The 20,986-nt window shown below is 33.8% G+C and overlaps 3 protein-coding genes across 3 annotated transcripts; all 3 read right to left on the reverse strand.

The window, feature by feature from the left end:
- Positions 1–2,951: 2,951 nt before the first annotated feature.
- On the reverse strand, positions 2,952–5,611 carry LOC107648368 (sugar transport protein 10-like). Its single transcript, XM_088491217.1, has 3 exons — positions 4,449–5,611; positions 3,748–4,371; positions 2,952–3,555 (listed from the first exon to the last, which is right to left on the reverse strand). The coding sequence occupies exons 1-3, from the start codon at positions 4,899–4,901 to the stop codon at positions 3,085–3,087; spliced, it is 1,548 nt and encodes a 515-aa protein (XP_088347343.1). The 5' UTR covers positions 4,902–5,611; the 3' UTR covers positions 2,952–3,084.
- Positions 5,612–5,861: 250 nt separating this feature from the next.
- Positions 5,862–11,651, reverse strand: LOC107615935 (pyruvate decarboxylase 1-like). The gene is made up of 9 exons (XM_088491921.1): positions 10,866–11,651; positions 10,602–10,700; positions 9,462–9,498; positions 8,613–8,701; positions 7,883–8,046; positions 7,648–7,759; positions 7,216–7,290; positions 6,705–6,814; positions 5,862–6,056 (listed from the first exon to the last, which is right to left on the reverse strand). Exons 2-6 carry the CDS (start codon positions 10,683–10,685, stop codon positions 7,687–7,689), a joined length of 447 nt encoding a protein of 148 aa, XP_088348047.1. The 5' UTR covers positions 10,686–10,700; positions 10,866–11,651; the 3' UTR covers positions 5,862–6,056; positions 6,705–6,814; positions 7,216–7,290; positions 7,648–7,686.
- Positions 11,652–17,850: 6,199 nt separating this feature from the next.
- Positions 17,851–19,169, reverse strand: LOC107647304 (uncharacterized). Its single transcript, XM_016351391.1, has 3 exons — positions 19,166–19,169; positions 18,947–18,963; positions 17,851–18,471 (listed from the first exon to the last, which is right to left on the reverse strand). Exons 1-3 carry the CDS (start codon positions 19,167–19,169, stop codon positions 17,851–17,853), a joined length of 642 nt encoding a protein of 213 aa, XP_016206877.1.
- Positions 19,170–20,986: the final 1,817 nt, after the last annotated feature.

Below are 20,986 nucleotides of genomic sequence, written 5' to 3' on the forward strand. Positions count from 1 at the left end.
TTAAAAAATAATTGAATAGCTATGTACCGTAAAAGATTGATATTGGTGAAGGATAAAATTAAAATTTATTTATAAGTATCGTTTTTATTCCTAACGTTTTTGTCCTATTTAAGTCCCTAACGTTTCAAAATCGTCTCAATTTTGTCCCCCCCCCCCCCCCCCGTCAATTCCCTTAACAGATTTCTAACGGCAGGACAACATTGAGTCAATTTTGAAATGTTAGGGACTTAAATAGGACGATTCAAACGTTAAGGACAACTTTGAGATTTACCCTAAACATTGGGAACAAAAACGATACTTTACTCTAAAACAATAAAGATACATAAATACTCCAACCAAAGTTTATAGGCCTACACATAAATTAGGCCAATTCTTATTAGCCAGTAAGAAAACTTACAATTATTACTCAAACAAATTGCAAAGCTCATACTTTAAAGAAGTACATAAATCCACTCAACTTAGCAAATGTTAATTTCACACATCGGAGAGGCCCTTGGCATGGCAAACAATTTCCTTAGGACATCATTCTTTGTATCGTCGTCAAGGAATTTTTTAAGATCAATAATTATTGTATTCAAAAGAAGTACTCTTTCAACAATTACATAATATTAATGAATCAGAAAGGCAAGAAGTTTACATGTTTTAACATAAAAAATAAATTGTAAAATTAACTCAGAGAAAAAAAATCTGGAGAAGGCAAGAAGCACAGTAGCAAGCTAGTAAGCTGTAAGTAGTGAATGAGAGAGGAGTGCTTGCTGCTTACAAGTGAGACGACAACAGAGGAAGGAGGGACCGAAGACTGCAAATCAGAGAGATGAGCGATGAGGAGAGTGACGACAACGAGAGAAATAGGAGCGACGTGAGTTCGGTGAGGGAGAACGGCGATGGAGGAAGGAGGGACCGAAGATTGCCAATCGGATAGATGAGCGACGAGGAGAGTGACGACAACAAGAGAAGTGGGAGCGACGTGATCAATGAGGGAGAGCGGTGACGTGAGCGACTGAGCGACGGCGGCGACGTGAGCGACTGAGCAACAGCGGTGGTGAGCGAGGTGAACGGAGGCGGCCGGGTTCGTTGGAGACAAGAGGGTTGGCTACGCGGTGAGGATTTTTGGGTAAGTGGGTATGAGGGAGGGGAGTAGGCAACCCTAATTTCTAAAAGAGGTATATATATGCACTTCGGGGCGGGTTCACCCTGAATCCGACCTTCCCCGATCAACACCCCGCTCCGTCTGGAACCCGCCCTCGCTTCGGGTCGGCTTTAAACCCGCCCCTGATCGGATAGGGACGGGTCGGGTACCCGCGGGTTTGGGTACTTCTTCCACCCCTAGCGTTGAGCGCGGTCGGCGGCGGAGGTTCTGACTCGCCGAGAACGGTGGAGCGGCGACAATGGGAGGGGGCAGAGAACGAATGTGGAGGCAGTGATGAGAGAGAGAGAGAGAGGGTGGTGATGAAGAGAGAGAACGGGAATTCGAAATGGGGGAGACGACAGTTTGCGCTTTCATTTAGGGCACGATTACCATCGGATGTACCGTCGAAAAAATCCGATGGTAACGTTTTCCGTATTCCCAAAATTGCAATGTTTTACTAAACAAGGTTACCGCGGATTTACTGGTAGTGGAGCACGCCATAATTTTTTTCCCGTCAAATATTACCGTCGACGTAACCGTGCGAACATCAATTCCGACGATCATATTTTACGGTTACGAATTTATAGCCAAATCCGATGGCAAACTCGTCGCTAACATCCAATACTAAATCCGACGATACTCAACATTTTTTTTTAGTGAAAAATAACTTTTATTTTCCGATAAAATATAAAACAAATATTTGTTTTAAAATACAAAAATCCTTTAATCTAATCACAAAATAGAAGAAATGATTTTTTTAGTTTCGTCATAAATTATATCAATCTTTTATTTGTTAAAACATTTCGAAGGTTAGTTTTCTCTAAAATCTTATACATCTTAACTAACAAAAATTTTCAAATGCAAAATATTTTTGAATTGTTATATTGTTTAAAAGTTGCTAAAATATAGATAAAAATAATATATTTATTATCACGTAGATAAACTTAAATTAAGAGTTGTTATCATATTTAAATTATTATCATGCTTAATTCTTTGTTTTCATGTTGAAATCCTAGCAGCCAATTCTATTTGTTTCTTAGTTTCAGCTATGCTAGCTAGAAGAGCATTCTGCATGAACAATAATGGTTGTCAAATATCAACCATGCAAATTACAAATATGAGCATTCATATTAAAAAAAATACTTGGATCAAGAATATAGACAATACTATTGCAATCTATTATAAACTATATCTATATAGAATATGATTAAAATAGTTCCTGATGATTTTTGTGCACAATATTTTTTTTATCGCCTAGGGTTAAGCTGAAAGTGGCAATTAGGAGGCACTTCGGTTGGATCGGTTTTGAACTTATTAATGGTCGTATGCATTAATTTTATGAATAATTAAAATATTAAACTTTTAATTAGTTAATTTTTTAAATTGTTTGAAGGATTTAAATTTTAAAATTAGTATTTAAAAATTAATATTTAAAAATTAATATTTAAAATTTAAAATTTAAAATTTAAAATAAAAAATTATTTAAAAAATTAACTAATATTAATTAAAAAATTAACCTTTTAATTATACTCATAATTTTAATTAAAATTATTTATAATTTTGTAAGGACAAAAAAATATTAAGAGTTAATTTTTTCAAGTGTAAAAAATAAAATAAATTTATTAGTGTTCATTCAAGAAAAGGAAAGGAAGCCAGCAAAATTTGATAGAAATAAAATTAGGATATACTTTGATTAGCATTCATAAAATTATTTATAGAATGGTTATTTATAAAAGGTTAATTTTTATGGTGCTTATGAGTTGGTGTCTAAACTTAACCCAACTTATTTGTTATAGTACATTTTTAATAAATAGACACCACCTTTTACACACCATAACATTCACCTTTATAAAATATCTTCGGTAACAACTACCAGAGCAAGTTGCTTGAAATCATTGATGGCAGGTTTATACTTGTTTCAATAAATTCTGATAGCCTTTTACTATTCCTTCAAATTAATTTGAAGGAGCAGCTTCGGAATTGTTGTAAGCCCCAGCAACGAGATCTTCACATTCAGGCATATACTTGTTCCAAAACCAGTGGGACTTCCAAACATAGTTCATTTCTTCAACAGGGACGTTCTTAGTCTCAGGTAACAAGAAGGCAATGAAAATGGTCATGACGAGCACCCAAGCAGCAAAGAAGAAAAAGAGACCAAACTTGAAATGGCAAAGCAAGCTAAGAAAGATTTGAGCGATGCCAAAGGTAAAGAACATGTTGACTGCCACATTAATAGCTTGGCCTGCTGGTCGAACTTCAAGAGAACATATTTCGCTTGGTACCAACCAACCTAGTGGCCCCCATGACCATGCAAATGCTGCCACATATAAACAAATAAACACCAATAGGATGTCTGCTTCTCCTTTGTTAAATGATCCTTCACCGTTCAATCCAAACTTCATGCCGATCATGATTCCAACCACAATCTACAATCCATGCATGCAATAATACTCTTGCTTAGTCTCGTCATGCATACAAATTTTTATATAATTTATTTGTATTTGAGTGGAAACTCAGGTACAATTAAGTTTACGTAAAGTTAATAATTGAGAATTATTAATAACTCTCAGTCATCAGTTTCACGTGAAATTAATTACACCTGAGTTTTCATCTTTTACCTGAGAAACAAGCATCTGAGCGCCACCTTCAAGAAATAATAGCCTTCTTCCAAATTTGTCTACACAGAAAACAGAGACAAGTGTAGCAAGAACATTAACACCTCCTGTGATAACTGCAGACATGAGGGAGGCATCATTGCCAAAGCCCAAAATGGTAAAAAGCACTGGAGCATAAAACATAATGACATTAATTCCGGTGAGTTGTTGGAAGACAGGAATGAAAGAGCAGAAAGTGAGTTGTGGCCTATATCTGCGTCGTGTAATGTTCTTCCATGGATTTTCCACCTTACTAGCCGCCTCACTTGCATCAACAAGATCTTGATATTCCTCATCAACATTGTTAGTGCCACGGATTTTTTGCAACATTGTCTTCGCTTTTACATGTTGCCCTCTTTCGATCAAAGAGTTTGGTGTTTCCTCTAAGAAAAGAGACCCTACACACAGCAAAATTGCTGGCACAGCTCCAACTCCCAAAGATACTCTCCACCCATTTTGGCGCTTCGAGGTTGCATAGTTGATAAGGTTTGCACTTAGGATTCCGATTGTGATCATCATTTGAAACCCAATGTTGAGTGCTCCTCTAATTTTAGCCGGAGCCATCTCAGACAAGTAAATCGGCACAGACTATTTTAACCAACAATTATTAGTCTTAAAGAACTAACTATTAATAATGCATGTAGATTAATGATGTCATTTCTCACCTGATTGCAATATCCAACGCCAAAACCTAGAAATATTCGACCGATGATAAGCATTTCAACGTTAATTGCAAAGCCATTCAACAGTGCTCCAAGAAGGAAAAATAAGCCACCCAAAAACATGGATGGCTTGCGTCCGAACAATCTTGAGGTTGTGGCAGCAAAAAAAGAAGCTATTAATGCTGCAAGATACAGAGATGAGGTGAACAATGTCAGTAGCTGGTTGTCAAACTTGCAATATTGATTGGTACTGGAATCATCCAGCATTTGTTGATATACAACCGGAAAGAATTTAACTAAGAATGGTTCCATAGATGTGACTCCTCCCGTGATACCAAGATCATATCCAAAGAGAAGGCCTCCCATAGCAGCAACAAAACATGTAATTAACACGAATGCTGTCACATTTCCCTCATATTGTCGTCCACCACTTTCAATGTAGGCACCTCCTGCCATCTTGATATGATTTTTTTTTTATATTTATATCTAGCATTAACTTGCTACAAGAAAACACCACTAATCTTCTACTAATTAATTATGTTTTAGCTTCTTTTTTTATACTATCTTTTTTCTTCTTCTTATCTATCTCACTGTTGTAGTGATGATAATAATTAATCGATAAACTATTATTTAATTTATAGGGTATTATATTCACTAAAAGATTTCTTTAAATTTCTGTCTCTTTCTTTTTTTGGTCCTCCACTACAACATTTTCAGGTTGAGGCAACATTTAAAAAGTGTTGCCTAAAAGCTGACAAAAGGTTGCTTTTGATCTATGGCAACACTTTTGGACCTAAAGTAACGTTTTTAGGCAGCGTTGCATATGCAGCCGTTGCCTTAGATCAAGGCAACACTTTTTTGTTTCAAAAGCAACGCTTTTGAGAACAACACTTGGTAAGTGTTGCCTTTGGTTAAAAAACAACAACACTTCAAAGGTGTGTTTGAGATAACACTTTTACAGTGTTGTCTCTTCTCTCGTATTTTGGTCACTACTAAAAAGTGTTGCCTATTTGCAATAAAATGCAACTCTTTTACCTGTTGCTTATAAGTTGGAATTTGCAATCCTTTGAAGTGTTGCCTATTAGTTTTGAATATGCAACCCTTTAAAATATTGCCTTTTCTTTTGGATATGCAACCCTTTAAAGTATTGCCTTTTCTTTTGGATATGCAATCTATACAAGTGTTGCTTTTTCTTTTAGATATGCAACTATACAAGTGTTGTCTAATATTCAAAATATGTAATTAATAAAAGGGTTTCCTTTTTGATAAAAAACAAAATTTATTTTGGTAATAAAAATACAAAAAAATAAAATTTACAATAAAATTTTTTGTTCATACATGTGTAATTATTTTAATTAATAAATAAATTTGTGCACAATAAAAAAAATTATAAAAGAGACAAAATAACTAATTATAAAATTCTAATTAAAATATATATTAAAAAGTTCAATTAGTATTTCAATTACATGTTTATCAATAATTCTCAACAAAATAATAAAATTCTTATCTAACAATAATTGTCATAACAAAATAGTAATTAATATTTATCAAAAAGATGTCAATCTACTTGCATATTTTATATCCATGCTTGACTTGTTCTATATGCTAAATCTGCAAATAATACACAACAAAAAATAAGCAACTTATCATTAAAACTAAAAAATTATAATAAAAATTTCTTTATGATATTAAATACTATAGATACAAGAGCAATAAATAAGTCTAAAAAACTCCTTCTAAACAAGAAGAGTGAAGGGTAACAGGACCTCACCTCTGAGAATGTTTCTTATATATATGAATATTAAATTGTGTATTCCTCTTAACAAATATATATATTCATGAGTAGTGCTTTTTGTAGTTTTTCTAATAGAATATTTGTTAAAGCAAAACTAGCAAGTTACCTTATATATATATATATATATTCCTCACCTCTGGGAATGTTTCTTATATATGAATATTAATTTCTTTGAATTTGCAGCCAATACTACTTGATTAACTAACTTCCATATATAAATTACAAGGATGCTATTTATTATTATTAGTTACCTTGAGCTCTTGTAAGGATGAGTGACAAAACCCTCTTTAATTAGGTGGCAGTGGCACTACATTTTTGTTAAATATATTTATGAAAAGAGTTCTTATATAAATTGAGACATGTTCTTCAACCCACTAATTAACTCTAATAATTTAGACCACTTCTAAATATGCATAGGAAAATAAGTGAAAAAATTAGATGAAGAAAAAGCATGAAAGTAAAACCTGCTTTTCATAAAACCCCCAAAAGAAATACTGATCTGAACTCTTGTATAGGAAGGAGAAGAACTAGTAGATATAACCACCATGTAAGAATAATTCTCCTGGCTCTTCAGCTATTCAACAAAGTAATAATTTGAGATGTCAAAACAAATAATTACATAAATAAGCAAGATTTCAGCTATATGCTTATTCATATTTTAAAAGCAGAGTAATCCTACAAATGTGGAGTAATCAAGTCCTAACATTCCATTTCTGGTCTCTTTATATACTTTTAGCAAATCCTACAAATGTGAAATCTCACAATTGAGTTAGATAACCCAATGTAACAAGATAGATTTTCCAAATCGACCATAGTCTCCATTGGCCCCTTGGACCGGTCATGCAGAGTTATTGATAAATTCTCTGTACATGAAATGCATAACTAGAAGAACTATCCTAATGAAATATCAGTTTGGAGTTGGAGCAACAATTTCATAACATAGATTTGCATTAACACTTTGATATAACTTCTTACCTTCTTCCAAAAGTATTCATATACTCTGCTCAACGCTGCAGTTTCACCTCCTACAAATTTCATCCCCTTGCTAACCTATATCAAAAGGAAGAAAAATAAATAAAATAACCAAATTCATTAACCTTTCATAGTTTCATTGTCTATCAGTTAAAAATATAGTTGGGGACTAATTGGAGTGTACTTGAGTACAAAGGACCAGACGAGACCGCGACAGTTTGCTGATTTGCATACAGTCATACAACAATTTCAGGACAATGTGGTTGTTTTGGGAGACTTCACTGCCATCTCAATCTTTTATAATTTTTTGTGATTGTGATTTAATGTGTTCCTTGGCATTGCTATTTTCAGTAATCATTTTATTTTAACCATTTGTGTATATTGCTTCATTTATACAACTTAGTTGTTAGTAACCTTGTGAACAGTTAAACTTACTTGGCAGTAGAAAAATTTGCTCACATAGTACTTGTATTTTTAGACACTCATGTTGCCATGGAAGTCAGCTGCAGCCTCTACTACTGCCTCCAACCCCATTTGATTACTCAATCTGTGAAATTCATCAAAAGAAAATATATTAGTGATCATTACAATCTTCTTAAACATAAAGAAGATGCAATTCAGTGGTAAAGAAAAATAAAATAAAATTAAGTAAAGAAGATGAGAATCATACTTTGGAGACAACGAAAATGGAACTGGCTCCCTACTGAAAGTGGGGTAAGGAATTGCAGCCAGGTTACAGCTGATGCTGATATAAACAGGTTTGCTTTCTTTCAGTGTGGTTGAGATTGCAGTGTCAAGCATCTCATGAGCATCTTCTAGGTTATTAACCACAGCCTATTATCAAAATCAATAAAAAAAGCTAGTTTAATTACACATTAAGCTCACATTTCAGCATCAAAGAATAATAATAATAATAATAATAATAATAATAATAATAATAATAATATATGCAAACCCAAATACCCCTTTAATTTCATATTTGTAACCAAACAAAAATCACAAAATAGTCTACCTATGGGGGAAAGATTATGCTATATATAATCAAGCATTGCCAATAATATAATGTCTTTCAGTAAAATAAAGCACTACTAAACATCCAGAACGTTTGACTTCAAACAAGGACGAGTGATCAACATAGAATAAAGTATCATGACCCAAATTGATGCATGTTTTCATTTTTCTTAAAAAATAATAATAAACAAAGAAGAAAAAATCATAGTGATGCAATCATATAATGTCACACGAATCATAATACGTAAAATTTTACTTTATAACTTTTTTTAAAACAAATGTTTTAATTTCTTTATAATCCATTAAAATAAAATAAAACCTTGAAGTTAATTAAAAAAGATAATCGCAGTACTTACTATTATTTATTAAATTAATTATTAATGATTTACCTGGTAGCAAGTAACAGTTTGGAAGCAGCGAAGCCCCTGGGTGAAATCCGGCAAGCCAATGGTGTGATGCAAGATCCGGTTGGTCACGGCTAAGAATTTGCAGGTTCAACAACAGAAAAGCCACTTAGAAAAACAATTATATTGAAAGAAAAACAAAATAATTGGTGAAAGAAAGGGACATGACACAAATAGAAAGAAAAACAAAATAATGAAAGCAATGTTTTCTTGAGTTGGTAATTGGTGAGACTTATTATTGATGCCAGTTTGAATTCTCTTCTTCTATGAGATGATATTCTCCACAAGGATTTTGGACCATTAATTAACCTACAAACTGACGTCATGTGCCAAGTTTGATTGGTCAAACTTGATACTTAACACTATTTGTCTACACAATGCATGGTTGTGCCTCACTTCATATCAGATAAGGTTTCCTTTCTACTAATTACTCAAGCTATCAACATGCTACTGCTTCTTTCATCTTTCACAAATTAGTATATTTGAGTAATATATATGAATTTGTATATTTTGTATAAATACAAACTACAATTGCTAATAATCTATTGATGAGTGCCAAAATACCTTCTCAACATAGACTAACATCAACTCTATCAACAGTCAAGTTAATTAGAGAATTAATTTATCATCCTTGGCCTAATAGCCTGCCAACTTCATACTTTTGCATCAAAACATTCCCCCTTTTCTCCATTACTCAGACACAATTCCTCAAACACAAAACAAGCACCCCGGTCTTGTGGTGCTTTCAAGCTTTGTAAGCAAGGAACCTTTCTTTATCAAGTATATTTGCCTCAAAATTCACACTATCACCAAATTCCTTGTGTATTTACGTACAGCAATAGACGCATTCATCTGAATCCGCTGTTCTTGCCTACAGATTATGTAGATAAGATACTCTATCAGCAATGTTCAGGAGGTGCATACAACAGCTTCCCAGTCTCAATCATAGTGATAAGAAAAATCACCCAAAAAAAAAAAGGAAAACAATGCCGGTTTTAAAAATTATTAAATTCTTATTTTATTTTTATTTGTTATCTTATTTTTTCTTTTAAAAATAAAATTTGTTATGCTTATCTTTTTTTTAAATTAATTATACTTATTTTTCTCTAACAGAATCACTTCTGTTAGATAACAAATAGAAGATAAGATAATAAATAAAAATAAAATAAAAATTATACAAAATACAATGATAAATATGCTAGCATAAATACATAACACATAGTCATTTATGAAATTGATTCAGAACAGATGCAAATTCCACTAAAATAATCTAGTGAAGAACAAAGGGAATTACAAACTCACATAGCTAAAATCTAATCACATGATCATCTAAAACCAGAAATGAAACACAAAAAAAAAAACAAAAGAAATGCAAATCAACCTGTTCAGTTTCTCTTGATCGATCATCCGAAACACAGAATAATAAGCAACTAAGAAATGTCAAAGGAAAGATCACTTGAATTTCCAAAATTTTAACGAGCATAACAAGGAAGCATATAAAGCTAACGAAGAATAAAAAAACAGAACAAAGAAAAAAAAAGGAAACATTACCGTTTGAAGGGAAGAAGAGAGAGTGTCTGAGAGAGAGAGAGAGGCAAGAAAAAAAAGGATTGCTGCTATGGTCCAACACAAAATTTCAATAACCATAACAACGTGCACAATCTTCCATATTTTGACACAATGTGAAAAAAATACATAAATAAATGAAATAAGAATACATTTTGATTCAACTAACAAAAAAGCTTTTCATCAGCTTAGTAAAATGCCATACATGAATGTGCATTGTGAAGAACAGAGGGAAATCGATTCTCCCATAAAAATTAATTCATGTGAATTAGTTATATATAATTAGTGCACTATCAATATTTCCAAACTTTTTATTGATAAATAAACTGAACATAACTCAAACCACTGATTGTGTAGAGGAGTAAGACAATGTTCTTAAAAATAAACAGAATAGAGCAAGTGCAGCACCTTGTAATCTTTTTTTTCATCATTCATCTTTTTTTGAAGCTCACCATTAGTAACACTTCTTTGATAATCTTCAGAGGAAAACATAGAGCCATAAAATGCCTGTGTTCAAAGATTGGCAACTAAGCACTCCCAAACACAAAATAGAACAACAAAATACAAACCTAAGAATGCAATACTATTTTATAAAAATTATGAAACAATTAAACTATAATCACATTGCTAAATTGTGATTACTCAAAAAAGAAACAAAAATTTAAATCAAACCTAAGAGGTATTTGAAGGTGAGCGACAAATCGGTAAAGTCTTTGTCCTTCGACATGATCGAACTCGAAACTGCAAAAACAATGAAAAGAAGAAAAGGATTATGTGAGCTTCTTCAATCGATTAAACTGAAAGAGATGTGCGTCGAGAGAGAGAGAGAGAGAGAGAGAGAGAGAGAGATGTATACTGGAACTATTGTTATTAATTCAACAATTCAACTAAATTATTCAAGTAGTATGTAAAATCAATCTACAAGCCTTCAACGACGACGATGGAGGAAGAGATGCTGAGGACCGAGGCTGAGGCGAGAGGCTTGAGTGAAAGAGGTGAACGGCGGAGAGTTGTCGATTTGCCTGAGAGGATAGAGCACGGCACCACGGCGGAGCAGAGCAAAGGTTTCAGAACGCGGAGCAGAGCACAGGTTTCAGAACGGCGTGAGCAGAAAAACACGACGGAGCAGAGCAGAACAAGGCGTGAGCTCGAGCAATGAGAAACACGACGACGGTGAGCAGAGAAGAGGGATTACAGTAGTGGCAGATCTGGCAGCGCAAGGTAGAAACAACAACAACAGCGCAAGGCAGAGACGGTGCTGGAGGTGAAGAAAGTGGCGGTGGCAACTTCTCTCTCCGTCGTCTTCTTCTCCTTCTTTCTCTTCTTCCTCCTTTGATGGCAGTTCTCCCTTTCTTTTCTTTTCTTCTCTTCATCACTCTCTGTCTCTCTCCCCTCACCGTGCATTTTTTTTCTTCTGTCTTCTCTTTTTTCCGTGCAACGAAAACCCTAATCCTCTTTTTGTGGCGTTCTTTGATCTTCTAATCCTAATTAACTTTGTATTTTATTATTTTCTTGTTATTAAGTCAGATTTATTTTATTTTAAAATTGATAGAAAATGATAATCAAAGTTAAAATATGTATTAAATATAAAATTTATTTTTTAGAAGAGGCATTAAAAACTTTAGACAACACTTAAAAAATAAAGTTTAAAATAAATTTAAAGACAACTCTTATAAAAAATAAGATATTAACTTTATAATAGTTGCTTTTGTATATTTGATGGGGCAACATTTAATAAGTGTTTTTTAATTTATCAAATACATCACTTATAGTGTGTTGATTTAAAATATGTTATTATAGTTCTATTTTTTTGTCACTAATATAAAGTGTTGTCTATATATATTTTAGATAACATTTTTAAAGTGTTGTTTTGAATATATGTTGCAATAGACAAAAAATGTTGTAGTGCTCCCACCTCAATGACACCAAATATGCTCTCTTCACACTTGGAATACAAAATTTTTGTTATTGTGTATCTGTCAACAACCAAACAAGTTTTATCCCTCTGTATATCTATTTTCAGTATTTTAAGTCACAAACCAAACACACCTATAATAATAATAATAATAATAATAATAATAACAAAGTGAATTATCCTCTACCAACTCCTAAGCAATATTACACACTACCTCCAATAATATGAATTTAGCTTGTGCAAGTAAATCGTTGTTGTATTATGTTTTTTTTTTCACAAAGGATTTTGAATCTCTTACAAAATAAACTAAACTAAACCAACAAAAGAAAAAATGAAGGGAAACTTTTGTTTTAGGGGGGAGCGAGATCCCATATTCAAATTCAATAACATTGTTGGAAGTTGGCCTAAAATTCAAACACGTTTCGATAAATCTCACTACAAAAGTTGACAAGTCGAAATATTTAGTCTCTCCACTCTCCAGTATCGAAATCCATCCTTTTAGCTCTAGTTGTCTCCTGTTTTAGCATATTAAAGCATGTGATTTGTCTAGATTAATATGTTGACCTAAATCAATTGCACTGACAGCAACAGTAGGATACATTAAGAAAATGTGTTGCTTCTCAGTTGTCACGAATAAAGATCCATGCAAACTCATCAAGTTTCGGAACTTCAATGTCAAAAACAAATTAAGGCCACAATATTAGAATATTATCTCAATGCGGTGCCTTTGCAGAAGTCACACTACAACACGCACTGTAGATAGCAATTCATTTTTATTTTAACTCAATAATAATAAAATTAGTCTTTAAGTTTAAAAAATATATTTTAAATAACTAGCTTTGCACCTTCTATTTCCTTTCCTTCAATGAATGATGATGTCTTTTTTTTAATTAACAATGGAGCTAAAGAAGCCCAAACAAAGACAAAACAAAGAAGCAACTATCCTCAAATGGCATGTGCCAATCGCATCAGAATGAAAGCAAATCGAAATACATGAAGGTAAGGTAAAGAAAACATGACAACCAACCATCAAACTATGCCCAAAGTTAGCAAGTCCATCCGCACACGAATTCGCCTCACGGTACTGGTGATTCAAATTCTAATTACATAATTTGCCATACCTATCCTTGATAGCCAAGACAATGGCCTTTAAAGAATGACATTCAATCCCTTCCTGGAAACACAGTTTCGCTGCAGCCAAAGAATCCACCTCAATATGAAGGCTTTCCAATCCAAGACTTAAAGCTAAGTCAACACCCAGGAAGACACCCCAAAGCTCCGCTGCTATAATAGTTCCATAAGCTAAATTGGCACTAAAACGAGCAATAAAATTTCCATTGTTATCCTAATAATGCCTCCACAAGCAACTCTCCCATTCTGCAGGACAGATCCATCAGTGTTTAATTTAAAGAAAGACGGATTAGGTAGCATCCACTTAACCTGCTTATCAATGAAAGTACCCACTTTCTTCTTCATATTGCCAACAGTAGTATACACATGTTGAACATTATTGGCAAGATGAATAGCAAGACTAGCTAACTTTCCTTCTTCAAGAAACTCAGCGGCATAAAAAATAACCTTATTGCGCCGATACCATAGCAAATCCATCGTGGTAGCAAAAAGAAGAGGCCACACACGGCCTTTAGAAGGAGTATTGGGAGATAAATTATCCAACAACTAGATTGAAAGAGGAGTGTTGAAGAAGTTACCGGTCACCAAACTGTTGTCAATGCTCATCCATGTTCTCCTTGCCACTTCACAATCGCGGAGGACATGGAGCAAAGACTCGGGAAAATTATGATAGACACCACATCGATCATCCGATGTCATGTGTCGCTTACAACGCCGCTCATTAGTAAGAAGAGCCTCATTTGCAACAAGCCAGCAGAACGTGCACAACCACTGTGGGGCCTTGAGCTTCCAAATTCGATGGAACAGAGATGATCTATCCTCTTCTGCATTGCTAAAAAATAAGGCACCAGCAGGCTTCATTAAAAACTGGCCATTGGATGTAGGGAGCCAGGCCAAACTATCTTCCCCAAAACTTGGTTCTGGAGGCTTAATGGCAACAATAACCGGGAGCCAATTGTCACCCAAAGTCAAGGAAATCCGTTCATAATCCCATCTACCATCAATAGCATAATCACATATCTGTTCATCAAGCATGTCCTCAGTAACCTCCGAGTGAGCAAAATCTACGAGATTGTGAATACCCGGTATCCAATGATCCGACAAAAATTCACAGTATTCCCTGCACCCACCCTCCAAATCAAATTATTTTGAAATATCTTCCAAACGCTTTGAATTCCTTGCCAAACATTAGAACTTGATTGATGCTTCTTGAAGGAAGGAAGAGGATCCTCCCCATAGCCATATTTGCTTCGGATCACTTTCACCCATAATTCCTCCTTATTTTGGACAAGCTTCCACACCAGTTTCATTAAATTAGCATTGTTTGTCACTTTTGCTGGCCAAAAATCGAGACCCCTTTGGTTCTTTGGGAGGCATAGTTTATCCCAACTAAGCAAATGTAGCTTTCGCTCCAAATCAACACCATCCCACACAAAATTTTTACAAATACTATCAATTTCATCACAAATACTCATAGGAAGCTTCATTATTTGCATAATATAAGAGGGAATAGTCACCAAAGTAGACTGGGCAAGAGTTACTCTACCGGCTAGAGAAAGGCTCCGGGATTTCCAAGAGTTCAGTCGATTCGACATTCTATCAATGATAAATTGAAAATCTTCCTTCCGAGCTCTACCATGAAGAAGAGGAACACCCAGATACTTACCCAAGTTATTCGTAAGCCTCATACCAAGAGCATCACTTAACCTACGTTTTCTTTCGAAACTCGTATTATTTGAAAAGAAAACACAAGACTTAGCAAAATTCACCTTTTGACCTGAACATCCGCATAAAAGATCCAAGATACCGCGCACAACTTCTACTTGATCCATAGTTGCTTTTCCAAAAAGAACAATGTCATCAACAAAACAGAGGTGGGAGAGTTGCAGACCTTCCCTGCTAAGACCTCCCCTGCTAAGCTTAATAGGCTCCCAAATTCTATTATTCACTGCTACCGAGATTATTTGAGACAGGTGTTCTATGCATAAAATGAAAAGATATGGAGAAATTGGATCACCCTGACAGATTCCTCTACTCGGGGTGAAGGAGACTGAAGGTGACCCATTCCAAAGAACCTGCATCTCCGCTGACGAGTAACAGTGAAAGATCAAATCAGCTAAATTGTTGGAAATGTTGGCCTCCAACAGAGTAACTATGATAAATTGCCATTTCAACCAATCGTATACTTTTTCAAGATCGATTTTAATGGCCATGAATCCGCCCTCATCCTTTTTATTTCTCATAGTGTGGAGGACCTCTTGTGCCACCAAAATATTGTCCGCACTCTGTCTGCCTGGAACGAAACTGCATTGAGCAGGGCTAATAAGCTTGGGCATGATTTCCTTTAGTCGTTGAGACACAATCTTGGTAATGAGTTTGTATGATACATTACACAAACAATTGGCCTGAAATGCCCTATGGTCTCAGGATTATCAATCTCTGGGATAAGGAAAATATAAGTATTATTCACTACTTTAATCTGTTGATGATCTTGGAAGACCCTTTTAACCCAACTGATTAGAGAATCTTTAACAGAAGACCAATTACTTTGGTAAAATATCGGAGGCAAACCATCAGAACCTGGAGCTTTCTAGGCCCCCATTGCAAAGAGGGAAGTTCTAATCTCATCAACTGTCACCTCCTTAGTCAACATTGCTATATCCTCCTTAGAAATCATTGGAAACAAACCCGGAGCTTCCAATCTCTCATATTCGGAATCTTTCGTATAAAGGTTCTGAAAAAAATTAAGGCTATGATTTTGCAACTGCTGATCCTGCTCAATCCAGAATTCTGCTTGGTCTTTCAGCATACTTACTCTTTTTCGTCTCTTTCTTGAAGTGGCTACACCATGAAAATAGGAGGTGTTCTTGTTTCCATAATTTAACCACGTACATCTTGAACATTGCTTCCAGTATATTTCTTCTTGAATAAGCAAATCTTCTAATTGAAGATCTTCAAGGAAAGGATTCGGCTCAAAAGAAAGATTTGCAGAAAATACCATTAAGCCTAGCCAAAATGCGAGATTTCCTCTTCGCAATATTACCAAATACTTCATTATTCCAAATTTTTGCAATGGACATGGAAGATGAAATATTATCCTCCAGTAGGTTATCAGTACACCAATTATTAATCAATAGCGAATGAAAATCCTTATGAACAAGCCAAGGAGCTAAGAAATGGAAAGGTCTAACAAAGGAATTACCATGATAATCCAAGTTAAGTAGGATGGGCACATAGTCATATTTCAGCTTCGGCAGGTGCTTCACCAGAGCCTGCGAGAACTGCAGAGACCATGAGTTATTTGCCACATACCTATCTAGTCTCCTCCGGATGGTCTCCCGCTGCCAAGTAAAGGGTTCCCCCTGGAACCCAATATCGTGCAATTCGGAATCAAGAAGACAGACGGCAAAACGATGATGATCTCTGGATAAGTTGGAAACCCCCCCAGTGTCTGCACTCGTAAGCACACAATTAAAGTTGCCACCCACACACCAATCGTCCTGAATGAGATCTGCCAATCTTCGAATATTAAACCAAAGATCAGCTCACGGAGCAATATTGGGAGATCCATAGACAATAGTTAGAAACCAAGGAAGCTCGTTTTGATAAGCTATCCTCAGGTAGACAAATTGCCTATGCGATTCCAGAACCTCAATACACCAAAATGTATCATTCCACAACACCCAAATACCTCCAGAGAAGCCAACACCTTCCACAAGATGCCAAGAAGAGAAACCAAACTTCCGAGCAATGTTTGTTGCCTTTGTTCCAGAGATACGAGTCTCCAGTAAACAGAGTATATTAGAGTGATAAGGACCACATAAATCCTTAACCAACCTGGGAAAACCTTTAGATCCTACACCTCTGCAGTTCCATGTTATTATATTCATAATAAACAACAACAACGGAAGAAGGCAGGAAACACAGTAAGAAAATAGTGAAACCAGCTATTACACAGGAGTGGGATCATCCACCCCCATACCTGTTGAAGCTTAGCTTGCTCCACCATGGGAGAAACCGAGACAGAAACCATAGGAGAGTGTGCATCAACCATTGCTCCGGGGTCGGTGGATTTGACGTTGTACCTACGTCTCCCATATTGCGATTTATTTTATTTGCAGTCCTGATATCCTCTTTCGAAGGAAGATATGTTTGAACATAGGGAAGCCCTTCCAAGCCCAGCTTGTCACCTCCAATCATGAATTGTGCCTGTCTAATCAGATTAATTGAGTGACAGTAATCATCTTCCTTCCAATTTTTTGCTGCAGGACTAGGAGAGGAGTCTACTTCTTTCCCCTTATTCACCACTGCTTCAAAACTTTGACTCCCTGCTTCCTTTCTCTCCATTCGCGTTTTTGACACCCCTTTGCTCTGGATAGCAAATAGATTATACTTGAGAATGGAAGGAGTCTTCCCATTTTGGGTTTTCTTACTTCTTCCCTCCTGAGACGGAAGTTTCAATTTCTCCTCCTTTCCTTCAAAATGTTTGGGCGTGTGAGTTGAGGCTATGTTGCCCAAATAAGGAGTTATTAGGTCTTTGGGTTCCTCATTGCCCAACAAGTTGAAACGTGACCCCAATTGAACTTGCACTTTGGGCCCTGACCCACTTTCTTACTTAGGGCGAACTCCTCTACGTTGGTTCTTGCTCACAAGCATCCAAGGCCCAAAAGAAGTGGTTTGATTTCCAACATTCTCATCAACCCTTTCCATTGACTTCGCTTGCACCTCTGTCACAATCCCCCTTTCTTTGGGAACCACTTTCGAATTATCCAAAGCCAGATTAGGTGCATCCAAACCTTCCCCATTTGCTTTAACCATCGGAATGGTCTCCGTCGTTGCCGCTTGCGAATGCATCTTGGCGTTCGTGACTCCTCCATCAGGACATTCCTTCCTTTTATGACCATACCTTCCACACCCAAAACATATAAAATGCAAGCTCTCATACTCTATCCTGAACTCTCGGCCTAATACTTCAATGGCCGGAACAAGTTTACGCCATAAGTCAATCTCAACGCATAGCCGCGCAAATTTTTCCCTCGAGTGAATTGACGTGGTTTGGTCAATTTTGAGCATAGAACCTATCTTTCCCCTTACTTTCCATAAGAACGGTTGAGTGTACAATTCCACGGGTAAATCTGGAATCCACACCCACACTGCAATTCTTTGAAAATCATTAGCACAAGGGTTAAATAATGGCCTCCATCTTTGTACCAAGAGATAATGGCCAGCAGCCTACCAATGACAAAAAAATAAAAAAATTAATTGATTTTTAATAGAAATTATAATTGTAACTGCACCCACAAATTGAATAGGATAACCCTCTATGAATTTATTTATAAGGTCCACATTATCAGTTATCTTTTTAACTTATAATAAGATAAAAGAAAATGTGGATTATCAGATATTTCATATTTGGACTTCAACAATAAAGAAAAAGGTCTTGTCAATTAGGTTGAGCAAAAGTGTAGGTATATCCAATAAACCTCATTTTTGCAAGGTATCATTTAACATATTAATAATGAAAAAAATATAAAAATTATCATTAAAAATACCTCCAGTCAATGTTTTTAGAAATAATTAAATATATATTGCTTAGAATCTACCAATAAGAGTGGATCAAGTATATCTACACAACTCTTTTTTAATACTTGTTTTGTCTCTTTATCAAAGACTACAAAACATGCATCGTCATAGTCATCAATAATACCAAACTTGATTTAGTACCTGGTTAATAAAAAAAATTAGCATAAAAAAAATAAATATAGACCTATTCAATATATAATCCATTGTTATTACACTTTAATTTTAAAAAAAATAAAAAACCTTGGAAGTATGATGAAAAAAGAAGACAGTCACAACTATAATTTATATTTCTGAAAATAAAAAGTTCAAATTTATAGCTAAAAATCCAAAAAGAATTGATTACCCATCATTGACTTCCAATTTAATAATATTGTACTTGATAGACGTGTGATGCTTTTCAAAAAATTTTTCACTTTCAATTCCAACAAGATATCCAATACTATCTAAAATAGATTAAGATAAAAAGGGTTTGTTGTCAATAACTTTGCTAAAAAAAAATCAATTAAATAAATAAATTTATCAATAAATTTATTTTTTTGTAAAACAATAAATTTATTAACCAAATAGGTGTAATCGAATCCAGAAGTATTGAAAGTGTTAAAACTCACAAAACTAAATTCATATTGTGGGATACTTGACGATTCTGGAAATCTGTACACATCAATACGTTGGTTTAAATTTACCACATACTCATGATGTGTAGTCTTGAAGTTACCTACATTGCGCCACTAAAATATGTGATTTGATACACCATTTTTTCTCTTAGCAAATCCACAAATCCAGATACAAAAGCCTTTTTGACTGAGGTATGTATTTTTTCTATCTAGAATTGATAAACAAAAATCAAAGAACAACTTAAATGAGGTAAATAAACATATTTTAAATATCAATAATATAAATTATTAAATTTAATATTATTTAAAAAAGTGGTAGGAAACTCATGTCTTTATCGAGCCAAACCATCTCAGTCGAGTATGACAATGGAGAATTTCCGTAATTCAGTAGTGTCCATAACCTTATCACTCGTATACATACACACAAATTATCCTAGGATTGATCTCAATAATTTTGTGAACACGAATCGCCATTGAAAAATGATAAAAAAAAATTTAAAAAGAGTAATTAATTGTACTAAGCAAGAAAGATGCGGTGCTATACATCTCTAATTCGTACTTTTATAATTGACTTATAGCTACAATTTTCTGAAACTTAATTAATTTTGATTTAAATTTAAAATATAAATCCTAACAACTAACTAAAAGATGATATTATCTAAACGAAATTATTGTTGTTATACGAAAACTAATTGAATAATTATTAATTATTATTGTTATTACATGAAAATTAATTCGCACTTAGTTATAAATCCCAAGTGATAAAACTAATTCGCACTTAATTCAAAAGATAATAAAAGTATCTTCCTAATTATTATTTAAATAGAATTATTATTGTTATTATGTGAACTTAGTTAATTCATCTGTAAATTTAAATCAAAGAGACTCTCTTATCTTTTTATTTAGTTTGTTTAAATAAAACTTAATTTTTTCAAAAATCACAATAATTATGTGAACTAATTAGTTTAAGAATATGAGAAAACTACAATAATCAATAATTAAAGAGAGTAATATGTAAATAATTTAAAATTTAAAAGATAATAACTTAAGCAAATAATTTAAAATTTAAAAAATGACAATTTAAACAAAACAACCAAAACAAATAATTTAAAATTAAAAAGTAACGATCCAAGTAAATAATAATTTATAATTTATAAATAAAACTTTAAAAAGTTATAATAAACAATCTAAGCAAATAATAATTTATAATTTTTAAAATTTTTTAACGATAACACCTAAATAAATAATTAATTCAGCAATATCAAAAACTAATAAATACCCAACAACGTACGAAAGCGTATTTAAAAATTTAATAAGTAACAACTTAATCAAATAATAAATTATAATTTATAAATAAAATTTAAAAAATTTTTAGTGATAACACTTAAACAAATAATTAATTTAACAATATTAAAAATTAAATATCCAACAACTTAAAAAATTATATTTTAAAATTCAAAAGATAACTACTTAAACAAATAACAAATTATAATTTATAAAAAAAATTTAAAAATTTCTAATAATAATACTTAAACAAATAAATTTTTAAA

Source organism: Arachis ipaensis, chromosome B6 (assembly GCF_059453495.1).
Source record: "Arachis ipaensis isolate K30076 ecotype BB chromosome B6, ASM5945349v1, whole genome shotgun sequence".
Lineage (NCBI taxonomy): Eukaryota > Viridiplantae > Streptophyta > Magnoliopsida > Fabales > Fabaceae > Arachis > Arachis ipaensis.

Excerpts from the sequence above, each read along its gene's own strand:
- LOC107648368 (XM_088491217.1), bottom strand. The coding sequence starts at position 4,901 with ATGGCAGGAGGTGCCTACATTGAAAGTGGTGGACGACAATATGAGGGA. Across the intron at positions 4,372-4,448 it reads GCGTTGGATATTGCAATCAG|TCTGTGCCGATTTACTTGTC; the intron begins GTGAGAAATGAC and ends TGGTTAAAATAG. Across the intron at positions 3,556-3,747 it reads CTCAGATGCTTGTTTCTCAG|ATTGTGGTTGGAATCATGAT; the intron begins GTAAAAGATGAA and ends CATGGATTGTAG.
- LOC107615935 (XM_088491921.1), bottom strand. The coding sequence starts at position 10,685 with ATGTTTTCCTCTGAAGATTATCAAAGAAGTGTTACTAATGGTGAGCTT. Across the intron at positions 8,702-9,461 it reads AGATGAATGCGTCTATTGCT|CCGTGACCAACCGGATCTTG; the intron begins GTACGTAAATAC and ends GCAAATTCTTAG. Across the intron at positions 8,047-8,612 it reads AAACTGTTACTTGCTACCAG|GCTGTGGTTAATAACCTAGA; the intron begins GTAAATCATTAA and ends TTTTGATAATAG.